This window comes from Haemorhous mexicanus, chromosome 15, assembly GCF_027477595.1.
Source record: "Haemorhous mexicanus isolate bHaeMex1 chromosome 15, bHaeMex1.pri, whole genome shotgun sequence".
Lineage (NCBI taxonomy): Eukaryota > Metazoa > Chordata > Aves > Passeriformes > Fringillidae > Haemorhous > Haemorhous mexicanus.
In genome coordinates this window covers 15,465,512-15,477,778 of record NC_082355.1, presented here as the reverse complement: position 1 = coordinate 15,477,778, position 12,267 = coordinate 15,465,512, and the positions used below count along the sequence as shown (strand labels likewise).

The 12,267-nt window shown below is 46.1% G+C and overlaps 1 protein-coding gene across 3 annotated transcripts in view; it reads left to right on the top strand.

The window, feature by feature from the left end:
- Positions 1-12,267, top strand: part of NRG2 (neuregulin 2) — an 86,193-nt gene that overhangs the window by 63,438 nt on the left and 10,488 nt on the right. For all 3 annotated transcript variants that reach the window (XM_059860157.1, XM_059860156.1, XM_059860158.1), the window contains one exon: positions 277-353. In XM_059860157.1, the coding sequence (XP_059716140.1) occupies positions 277-353 (77 nt within the window). The remainder of the gene's footprint in view (positions 1-276; positions 354-12,267) is intronic.

Here is a 12,267-nt window from a genome sequence, read left to right as displayed (position 1 = left end):
TCTTCCTGCCAGCTGGTGCTTGTAGCAGGTGAGAAGGAAAGAGGCAGAGCAGGGCAGAGCAGTTCAGAGCAGGAGGGGTTTGGCTGCCTGCTTGAAGACCCAGGCCTAAACCAGAGCTGGAGCACTGATGTTGCAGGTGCCTGGTGAAAGCAAAGAGTAAATACGCATGTAAAACCTTTATTTTTTCCATTCATCACAATGCACTTTTTATTTCTGACCTTAGCCTCAAGAACTGTGCCAGACATGTTCTGTGATTTCTCCCCTTTTCCCCTCCAGATGTCCAAATGGATTCTTCGGACAGAGATGTTTGGAGAAACTGCCTTTGCGATTGTACATGCCAGATCCTAAGCAAAGTATGTTTGAAGACAAAAAATGCACCACACTACTTAAACCCTCCCGGGCACAGCGGTGGATGTAGAGTGCTCTAGTCAGGGATGGCTCTTGGTGTCAGCTTTGGGTAGGGCTTAGGGCTGCAGGTAAGGGTGAAGGCTGAAAGCAGGCAGAGAGCAGCCGTGGAAGGGATCAGAAGGGGCCTCACTTCAGCCTGTTTGGGTGTCATTTTGCTATCTTGTTTCTCTCTCTCTGGTTTTCTCTCTTCCGGTAGGTGTCCGATCGAATTCACAGGAGACCGGTGTCAGCATTTCGCAATGGTCAGCTTCTCCAGTATGTCTCTTTCTACTTCTCTCTCTCCTTGTTGTTGTAGCTCTGTGTCATGTCCTTAAAGCAGGTTCTTCTGTTCTCCAAGAGCCCTCTTCCTGTCTTGTGCACTCCCAGCTCTGCTTGGTCCTAAGGGGAGCTGTGACCGTGTCCAAGAGGAGAGCTGGGGCTCTTACCTCCCCATTTGTTAGAATGGGCTCTGCTTTCATTTCTGATTGAGCTGAATGCTGCTTGCTCTTTTCAGGCAAAATGCAGAGTTCATGTGGTGGGTGTGCTGTGTGAGATGAGCCTGTGCTGTGTGTGGAGCTGGGCCTGCCAGCATTGCTGTCCTGACATGGACGGTGCTGTGCAGGGCAGGATTTGGGCATTTTCCTTCTGCTGTGCACGGCAGGATTTGGGCATTTTCCTTTTGCTGTGCACGGCAGGATTTGGGCATTTTCCTTTTGCTGTGCAGGGCAGGATTTGGGCATTTTCCCTGTGCCATGCAAGGCAGGATTTGGACATTTCCCCTGTGCCATGCAAGGCAGGATTTGGGTATTTTCCCTGTGCCATGCAAGGCAGGATTTGGGTATTTTCCTTGTGCTGTGCAGAGCAGGATTTGGGCATTTTCCTTTTGCTGTGCAGGGCAGGATTTGGGCATTTTCCCTGTGCCATGCAAGGCAGGATTTGGACATTTCCCCTGTGCCATGCAAGGCAGGATTTGGGTATTTTCCTTGTGCTGTGCAGAGCAGGATTTGGGCATTTTCCCTGTGCTGTGCAAGGCAGGATTTGGGCATCTTCCCACCACTCCTACAAGGGGGATGAGTCTCCTTGAACCAAAGGAGGAAATCACAGCCAGGGTGTGACTGCAATGAAATCACTTTACAGTCTGTGGCACAGAGGTCACCTGGTGGCTGCCACTGCCTCAGGGCTTCCCAGTCCCACTGCCATGCAGGGTACAGGATAAACCTGCCAAATGGGCATCAGACTATGTCCCTCCTGGACACAGAGCTGTTTCTGTCTCTCCTAGGTGGTTGGACAGCCTTGCATATGGGACTGAGCCTAAGTACAGGGACTGTGGGTGTAAATACCCTAAAGCCTTTGCACGTAGTGCTTCCCAGTTCCTGCAGGTCTCACTTACAGACATAGCCAGCTCATGGTGGTCAAGGTGGATGATTTTTCTGGGTCCCTATTCAGTCAGTGTCCCAGCATCAGTGGGATCCTGGTCTGGGCAAGGACTGCCCAGAAGGAGGTGCAGTTACAGTGCAGGAAACCTGTGACCTTCCCTGTGACCCTTCTGTGAGTGTCCCTGAAACCCATCCTGCCTCCACGCTGGCTGACTGGACCCACCACAAATGGTGGGTTTAAAGGGAGGCTTTTTAAAAAGAGCCAAGAAAGAGGCTTTAATTAGTGGTAACCAGAGGAGAAATGCCTCTTCAGGATGGCTCCTTGATTGCCAGAACCCCTCTCCCACTGCTCCGTGAGGAATCCTGCCATCCTCATCCTGGACTGGAATTGCAGGAGCCTCATTAGCACGTGCTAATAGCTGGCAAGTGCTGGAATTAGACTCCCTTGCATGGAGCATACAGACAAGATGCAAATGGACTTTGTGGGGCCCTTGGGACAGCTCAGTGTTTTTACATTGCCTTTTGTTCCAAATTGGCTTCCCCAGCTGAAACCTCCATTGATTTATCCTCCCAGACTCCAACATCCAAGCAAGCTCTTTTTAAAATGACAGCCCAAAGTGTTCTGTTTTGATCTTTCACCTGGTGCTGAAGGGTTTCCTCCCCTCTTGGAAGCCCAGGGTGTCAGGGCTGCAGCCAGCCGTGGGATGCTCACCCCATGGAGCTGATTTGTAGCATGTTTCATGAGGTGGTGTCCAACGGGCTTAAACATTATTGCTGCCATGCTGCAAAACCAAAACAGGGGTGAAAATGAGTTTTATGTCAAGAAAATGCCTTTTGAGAGCATTAATGGCAAGAATAAACAGCATGTGGTTTTTTTTCCCCCCAGCTTGCAGAATCCAGCTTTTTATGGGACTGAGATTTGTTTTAATTTTATTCACGTGTTAGAGGAACAATGTCAACTTTAAAACTGACACATGTACATTTCCTTACCTCAAGTTTGCTTTAAACCACAGCATAGTAAGGTAAAAACAGCTCAACAATCCAGGCTACCTGTCTGAACTTGGATAAAATTCATATAAGAAGATGATTCATGCATGTTTATAGCTGTTTTCACTTTCAGGTCACAGTTGGGTAATATAGATAGCAGCAGCACTGAAGAAAAGCTTGCACTGTTTTTCTGAGTAGGAAAAGCATTTCACTCAAGTGTGGACCCTGCAAATGCTTGCCTTCTCCTTTGATCAATAATTAGGGCACAGCAGAAGTTGCTGATTTTCCATAATTCACTCAATGCTTCATCCCATATGGGTTCTGACAGGTCAAAAGCTGAAACAGATTAAATGAGGTTCAGGCATTTCCACTGGAAGTAAAATAGCTCTGTCCTGATTCATGTTTTGAGAACACTGCCAGCATTTGACAGATACCTAAATAAGGACACCTATATTGGTGTTGTTTTAAATGTATTTGGGGTATTTCAGGTTTTCAGGCCTAGATTGGATCCTCCTGATTCTTTAAAATGAATATTAAGTATGACAATGACTTTTATTAGGTATATCCCAGGGCTGAGTGAGAGTCTCTGCAGAGTGAGCTAAATTGAAGGTGCTGTTCTGAAAAGATATGGCAGATACTTTGCTGAATTTGGGCCACAGATGGAGATGGTGCAGCATCCCAGCATCCTGGCAGATGTTGTGTGTCCTCCTTTTGGGAGCAGCTTCCTACCTCTCTGGTTTAAACCCTTTCTCACATTTTGCTCAGGTAAAACTCCCCATGTTCTCCAGGAGTTCAGGCTGCCTTTGTCTCTTTGACAGGTAGCTCTGGAGGTTTATTTTTCTCTGATTGCCCAAAACACCTGCTTGACCACATTAAGATGAAATTAAGGTGTATTAGGTAGGTTTTCTCACATGTGATGTTTCTTTATGTTGCTATTCCAACCATATGAGCAGGTGCCCACTGCTAGCCCTTCTGGATATATACAGCACTTCTTGAAAATGAAGAGAAAATATTAAAGATGTTTTTTTAGGTTTTTTTTTTTTTCAATGTCAGGCTCACACTGTTGCTATTTTCTACCAGATTGGTGCACAGAAATTCACTAGGAATTGTATTAGTGGGGTAGCTCAGAAAACCCCCAGTCTGTCCCAACTCTGTCCATACATAAGGCTGGTGGATCAAGGTTAGGAGATCATTTTGTTTAGGCTTTAAGTAAGCTGTGAGAAGAAAAACTTAGAGAGGGTCATTAAAGCAACATTTAAATCAGTTGAAATTTAAACTGCAGGGAATTAATGGCAGTGAACAGAGGGACAGTGACTGTCTGCAATTGCTGTATGAATCTGAGGAATGCCCCGGCAGATGAGAACAGAGAGAGTTATTTCCATGGCTGATGAGTCATTAAATCCTCTTGCTAGAAGGTTTTTCACATCAAGGTCCCCATGACTCTGTGTGTCCATAGACAAACTCGTGGGAGCAGCTGTCAGGGGGCTCCTGTGGCACAGGTCCCTGCAGAGCCACCGAGCACAGGTCTCTGTCCCTGCTCTGCTGAGAGTGGGACACCTCAGACTCTTGCTCCACAGCCAGAATGAATCCACAGAGTGGCATCCATGGGCCATTGAGCCTCTGCAGCCAGATCTTCCTGTCTGCTGGCACACCTGGGTGGGGAGTGCAGCAATGTCCAAAGGGTCAGGAATTCTCCCTGAGAGCTTCTGCTGGGGGCTCACCCAGTGCAGAGCTGCCTCCTGGGCACAGCTTGGGCTTGCAGCTTTCCCAGAAGACAGAACCTTGTCCAAAATCATCCTTCCTTCTAAGAAACTCTTTTTTCAAAGTTGTGCTGGCACCTGTGTTTCACAGCTGCCTGTTCTACATCAGATCAAGATTTACCTCTATCTTCTCTCTTCTACAGGCAACATTTCAGGTCTTTGTTAAATCCTCCTGGAGGTTTACCAATAACTTGCCAGGCTTTGGGCTGGCTGGTGGTAAAGGTTTTGTAAGACATGTTGGCAGCTCTTTCAGTCCTGGTGCAGCTGAGATCCTGAAAGTTAAACGTGGTCAGCAGGAACGTTTATGTTTCCTAAGTCTGCACATTTGGATTCTTTCCACTCGTGATTTATGGAACAGTTTAGAAAATTGGGATAAAGTTTTATATTTATGCTTCCCTCTTGCTTGTGGAAACTGAAACTTCATCTTAACTTTGCTGTTTATTCATCTCCACAAATAATCATCACCAATCTGGAGGACAAATATCATACCATTCATCTTGGTTAGTGAAACATTTTCATTTTCTACTTTGTGATCCAATTAAAATTGCAAGCTGTAGCCTGCCTGTAAACACCCTCAAACAGAGCTGACATTCATATGCAATGTCATCTAGCATATTCTCCATTTTTACCCCATATTTCATTCCTGCTTTCTTTACAAATTGAATTCTAATTCTCAGTTGGAGCCTTCCTCCTGGTCTGCTTGGAAACACAGAGCAGGATTTCCAGCAGGTATCCCCTGGGAGAGCAGCTTTGCCTTCAGCTGTTCCCACAGCAGCACCTGAGCTGCCTCCAGTGCTGCTGACAGGGTGGCTTCACTGGGTGAGAGGTTTCTTGTTTTTCTGGAGGATGGTCCCTCTCCCCCAGCACTCACCAGGCTGTGCCCAGGGCACCACCCTGGCAGGTGAGAGTGACCCTGGGTGGCCTCTGGCTCCTCGTGCTCAGGTGACGTGTCCTCCTGAGCAGAGGGATAAATGAACCACCTCAAGCTCTTCTGGGAAGGTCTGGATCTGAATTTTAGCTTCTCTGTTCACCTCACTTATTCAGCAGTGGCTTCCTACCTGCTGTGACTGCAATACAAAAATGATAAATGAAAGACTATTTCTTTATTTGACCTAAATTTCTGCTTCCTCCTCCACCTCTCACTCATCTGACCCCCAAACCAATATTTAGCAGCATTTTAAATTCCACAGGCATTCTGCAGCTTCCAGTCAGTGGCAGGGTAACTGCTGACCCCTGAATCACAGGGTGATGGCTGTGCTTTGGTGTGGCTGGGTAATTACAGGGTGTTGGTGGTTTAGCATGGCAGGGTGATCCTTCCTCCAGGACACAGCACAGGTTCCCCTTGGGATCTCCTGAAGTTAATTGCATGCTCCAAATCCACAGCAGAATTTGAACACTCTGTTGTTACGTGTTTGGACTCTTGATGCCAACCAAATTTGTTTGATTGCTGCAGTACTGGAGAAGGTGAAGGCTCTGGAGCTTGTGGAGCATTTACAGACTTCCTGTTCCTGGAGATCCCACGTGTCACCCAGCTCCTGACACAGGCTCAGTGTCTTCTGTCCCCATCGTGTCCCCCTGTCCTGCATTGCTCCCTGTACACCCAGGAAAAATCCTGAATCAGACACCTGCAAGTGCTGCTCTTGTCAGCACAATCGATTAGCAACAAAACTATCCCAATTTATTATCCTGCTAGTCCTCAGATGTCAGTTCTCCACTTTGTCTCCTGCCTTGGAGCATGCTCTGTGTCCCAGAGTGTGTTTTGAGGGAATAATGTGCAGTATCTAAACATCTTGTCAATGTTCTTGGATAATCTGAAGACCAAGTGAGCACAGCCATGGTTTTCACAGCTGTTTGCTAAGGCTTTTATCCTTTTTAATCATTCTAAAAATCTACAGTTCAGTGAGAGTCATCTTGCTTGAGGTGTTGCTCCTACAGGAATACTTGGCATTGAATGTTTTTGTCAGTTCATCTTCTAAAATAACTACAGTACATCATAGTCACAGAGTCACTGCAGATGAAGTTAATGCAGGACTTTTTCTTTTGTCTGATACTGAGAAAAAAGATTTTCAGAAAGATTCAGGAGGCACATTTGGAATGAGATTTTCCAAAAAACCCCTCATGTCCCCAGTTCAGGGAGCCTGGGAAGTGCCACAGCAGCTCAGGGAGCTCAGGATGTGTGCAGTGCAGACAGGAGGAGGATGATGGTGAAGGTTATGAGAAAAATGCTTTGCCCATTTCCTCAGCCTACAGCTGCCATCTCAGGGCTGTCTCACCCCAGTTTATTTGAGTGGTAGCCCTTGGATGAATTGCTTCCAGTGGAGCTTGTCCTGTTGAAGCTGGAGAGGACAAGAAGAAATGTGGAGAGATTTAGAGGGCTTGGAGTGACAGAACAAGGGGGAATGGCTTCAAACTGACAGAGGGCAGGTTTAGATTGGACATTAGGAAGGAATTCTTCCCTGTGATGGTAATGAGACACTGGCACAGGTTTCCCAGGCAGCTGGCTGTGTCTGCTCCCTGAGCCTGGGGAGCCAAAAGAAACAGCAGCTCTGACATGAGAGGGGCTCAAGCTCCTCAGGTCCTGCCCACCACCTCTGCTCTCACAGGCATTCCTGAGTTTGCAAAAAATCATGAAAATGTTTTGAATTGCATCCATTTGCTGCTGCAGATGTTGCAGAAAATCCTGGAGCAGGGAGGGATGTGTGTATGCAGGTGGACCAAGAGGTTAGATTTATGGATGAAACTTGAGGTATCTCTAGATGCATTTGTCAGTGTCAGGGGGAAAAGGTCTGTGCAATGGAAGGAAGACCTGAAAAAAGGTCAGGGCTGGATGTGATAGCCAGGTGGTTTAGGATGAATATATTCTGTCCAGTTCTTTGCTGCCCACCACATTATGTCCATGTCACTGCCACAAAATGTACAAAAGTACAAAATGACTGTGAAATGCTCTGTGAAGTTTGCCATTGCTTTCACACGAATGTGAGATGTGAAGCAGAGAGCAGCCAGGTTTTGTGGCCTTTAGATTATACAAAACCTTAAAGAACCCCAACTTTCCCCTACAAAAGCCCCCCCAAACATCAGCCCTGGTTTGAAGAGAAGAACCTGCTTTAGAACACGTGTTTACATGTTCTGTAACAATTAGTGCTAATCCCCCCCCCCACACCCCGCCTAAATTTTGAGCAGCACTGCAAAAGAAAGCAAATATTTCTGTGCAGCAAAAAGCAGTTCCTATGGAAAATATAGTAAATAAATCTGGACATCTCCAAGCTGCAAATAATCTTGTGTGTATGGTGATTGGGAGCAGCAGAGCTCGCTGTTGTGTATGGTGGTAAGTATGGAGAACTTTCGTGTTTATGTAAGAAAAGCTGTCTTTAGGTGATGTCTGTACCAGGAAAATGACTAAAATTCAGGATACCTGTTTTGCACTGTTGATTCATTGGACAGACTCCTGTGCTTAGCACTGTCTCTGCACGATGAACTGCAGTCTTACTTGTGCTGAATATGAATCTGAAAGCACACGCTCCCATCTGGGCTTTGTGCAGCACACCAAAACAATGCAGAGCCACGCCAGGAGTGCAGTTTGGCAGGCCACAGGCTTGAGGGGAGCTTTCAGTGCCATTTGCACTTCTGGATCCATTGCCTTGCCCGGGCACCTCGTCCCTCGCAGCACCCGGGGTTGGCAGGGCAGGGCTGGCAGGGCAGGGCAGGGGCAAGGGGGGTTTGTGCTGCCAGGGCTGCTGTGCCCTGGGCTGGGTGAGGAGGGCAGCAGCAGGGTGCTGGCCAGCCCCAGCAGGAGCCCTCCCAGCCCGTGCCCAGCTCCTCTCTGGAGCACAGCCCCGGGCACACCGGGCGTGGGAGACCAGCCAGGGCAGATCTGCCCTGTGGAAAGGGAATGAATGGTTTTTACCAGGCTCATGCAGTCTCTATGTGTTTTGACCTGTCAGGAGTTGTTTCAGAACAAGTGTACCTTTCCTATTTTTTTTTCTTTTTTTTTTTTTCCCCTGCCTAAACAGTGAATTCCATATCAGGTACTAACAAACATGGCTCATCTCGAAAGAATTCATAATTAACTGAAAGAATTCATAATTAACTTCCACTGCAATTTGTTTGGGTCTTTCTTTGCATAACATGTGAGTTGTGGAGGGGGTTTGAAATGCTCTGAAGCTTACAGTGTCTCTGTGTGAGTGCTGCTGAGCCTACCAAAAGCTAACCTGCTGTAACTGCACAGTGTGTGTGTTTGTATTTTAGAGTTCTCTGACAGACCTGTTTTTCTTTTTCTCTTTCTCTTCCTTGTCTTCTTTCTGCATTGGCAGAGCATCTTGGATTTGAATTAAAGGGTATGGAACAACCATTCATTTATTAATCAGAAGCCATTAAGAGCTTCCAACATTATATTTATGGCTTTAATGGGATGATTAAAAAATCAGCTGTTCTGTTCTCTTCCCTGGCACCAAGATAGATGTTTGGATTGAAAAAAAAACCCAAAAACCAAACAAAACAACAAGCAAAACCAAAACAAAGCAAATCACAAATTCTAAATGCAAACCTATGAAAATGCAGGTGTATTTTTAGCAGCACTTTTTTCTTTGTTCCAAGCAGCAGCGTGGTGTGTGTGGCATGACTGGGATGTTACAATTGCCATGCATCTCCATTCAACATGCTTTTGTGTATTTAACTGAAAACCTGGGGTCTTGTGTCCATCCAAAAGGTTGCCAGCAGGCATTGCTTGGGGACAGGCAGGAATTCCAGGAATGGGAAGAGAAGTTCTAGAAACATCAGGGCTGTTACTGAAGTTGCCATCCCAGTCACACTAACCTCCACCAGATCCTGCAAAGGGTCAGGATGAGCTTTGCCATTCCTCCTCCCAAAATTTAGCAGCTCGTTTTGGTTCTTGAGCAGGGTGAAATTGTGCCAAGAAAGATGGCATGAGACAAGTTAGTCTAGAAAAGTATCCCAGGGAAGTCAGTAGCTGCTCGTGAGAGTGGAGGGTGTAATGCTGAGCACCCCAGTGGCAAGCTTGGGAAAACACTGCAGTGAGTTAAATGCTTTCAAAAATATCCCCTTTGGGCATTTACCTGCTCCTGCCCAGTTACTCATAATCATATTATTTTCTTTCCATTCTCCTCAGTCTGGTTTTAGATATATATATCAAGTTATCCCTTGAATAAGCACTTGGGAAATCAAATCCTTGAGGCAAGTTTTCCCTGGAGGGTGTGAGCCAAGAGCAGGGAGGGCTGGTCAGGAGGGAGCAGAGGGGTTGGGCAGCCTGGGACGGTGCAAGGGGGTTGGAACAAGATGAGCTTCAAGGTCCCTTCCAACCCAAACCATTCAAGGATTCTCTCATGATTCTATGATTGATCACTTAACCTAAAAGCATTGGCCTGGCAGAGCAGATCCTCACATGAAGATGCCTCAATTCCCTTTGCTAGAGGTATGAGGACACCAGTCTTCCAGCTGGGGATCCTAAATTGCCTTCTGAGGTCCCTGAGGTGGAGGGACATTGACTAACTGAGGCTGGAGAAATGTATCTCCTTTAGTTTTTGCATGTCTGATCCCCCAGGACTGGTGTGCATCCCCCTGGAGCAGAAAATGTGGGAATTTTACAGTCAGGGAGCTTCAGAGAAAGCGGTGCTGCTAATGCTAATACACTTGGACAAACCTTCAAATTGAGGATTTTTGACATCCCTTTTTTGTTGACCTTTTGTCCTGTTCCCCATCCATTCTCCATGTCATCACAGAAGCACACACATGCTGTCTGCAGTGTCTCTGCTCTGCCACTTGTCTGTCACTGTCATGCCTTGCTGTGACACCATGGCTGCCCTGTGGCTCTGTTGGCATCGTGTGGCACCACATGGGTTGTTCTCAGTGTCTGCTGCTGTACAAGTGATGCTGCTGCTGCTGAAGATGTGTTTGTAGAGCACAGAGACACAAATGGACCTGCTCTGGGATCTTACCTGCTCAAATACAAAGCTGCAGCGTGCACCCTCTCATTTCCTTTCTGTTGCTGTTGAGATGGTTTTGCCCCAGGTGATTAGTGGAAATGGTCCTTCCATTTGTCTTATCTCAGGGTTTCTGATTAAAACTGGAGGGTTTTCTTTCAATTTTGCCTGTGTGGTATTTGAAAAGTGCCTAAAAATTGGAGGATTAGGTTCTGCAAATGAGCTGTCAAAAAATTAAAAACATACAAAGCTTTGCTCAGCCTCATCTGGGTGTTGCTTGGGCCACTCTCCCCTTCTATTGAAGAGGGAAAAATTTCTCAGTAAACCAGTGTCTCTGGCCATGCAACATAAAGATACTGTGATTGAGCATCAGCTTTAATGAGATGTTGGGGGCCAAGATAAATTACTATCAGCAGATCATTCAATTTTTCATTTGCAGCAGTGATGCACAGCCTCACACTTCACTGCTTCGTGTAGCAGAGCTGTCAGCTCGGGACAGAGAGGCCAAATCTGCATTTCTGATGAGCTGAAACATTCCCCTGCAACCCAGGTGAAGGTTCAGGACAGTCAGACCCCCCCAGAGTCAGGGTCCCAAACTGACATAACCACCAGAACAAAGGCTGGGATTTGAGCCTTGGCCAAAGAGTTTTGTCCTGTTATAGGTAAAAAAATCCTGGCCAAATAAACAAATTTAAAAAACCCCAAACAAACAACAAAAAGCAAACACCCCCCACACCCCCCCCCCCTAGTTTTAATGTCTTTGGTCTTTCTTCCTCCACCATGATTCAAAGGGAATTATCTCTGCTGAGGGAAAAAAGTCTTTGTAGCAAAAAGCTTTGCTATTGAAGAATTTTTGCTGAAAACTGACCTCCCTCCCAGCCTTTTTTTTTTCTTTTTATTTTTTTGGTAAAAGTAGTTTTTGCTGAGAAGTAGCAAAATTTTTGCCCAGTGTCATCCACATAACCAGGATGTGATCCCAGCTGGTTTTCCTAATTTTTATAAAACCTCTGAAGGAGATTTTGTATAAAATCCTGTCTGAAGGAGGGAGCTGTACAACTGTAATCCAGCTTCCAAAGATGTGCAAGAGCAAGAAATCGTGTCTGCCATGGTTGCTGATGCCTGGGATAAGGCACCTGTACCAAAGAAACATGTCCTTGAAGGAGGAGTTTCACCCCAGAGCTGGCTCTTCCCCCATTCCACCTCCACCTGGTTCCTTGGAAGGGAAAAAAAAACATAAGAAAACTTTGTTTATTATATTTGGCATCTTCATGCCAGGGTTGTTTTCTTTGCCAGTCCTTGTTTACCAAACCTTTGTCCATTGCCATTTTGAGAGTTAGAAAGAGGTAACCATTTTTCTTAGCACCATTTTTTTTCTCCAAAAATGCTTTTTTTTAACCTAGAATGGCAAGCTGAAATTGTTCTAAATGTCCAGTTGTCTGGAATGTTTCATTCCCACTCACTTTTTTTTGGCTAAAGTCCAGTCCCAGGGGCTTCTTGGACCAGACCTGTTTCTCTTCTGGTTTTGTATTTGAGTATTTGGTGGCACAGGGGGTATCACATGGTCTGTTCAAAGTTTTTTCATTGGTGTGGGGAAGCACACTGAGCACATCAACCATGGCATGACTTTTATTGCTAATCTAGACAGAAAAAAAAAAAATCAATGAATATTAAAGGCACAAATCCCAATAAGTTTAACACTAACACACAGAGTGGTGGCATGAGGACTTTGTTCATAGCTGCTGAGCTGAAACCCTCATGGCAGCTCTGCACTGAATCCTTCTGTCAGTCATCCAGCTGGAGAACCCAAATTGCCTCTGCTGC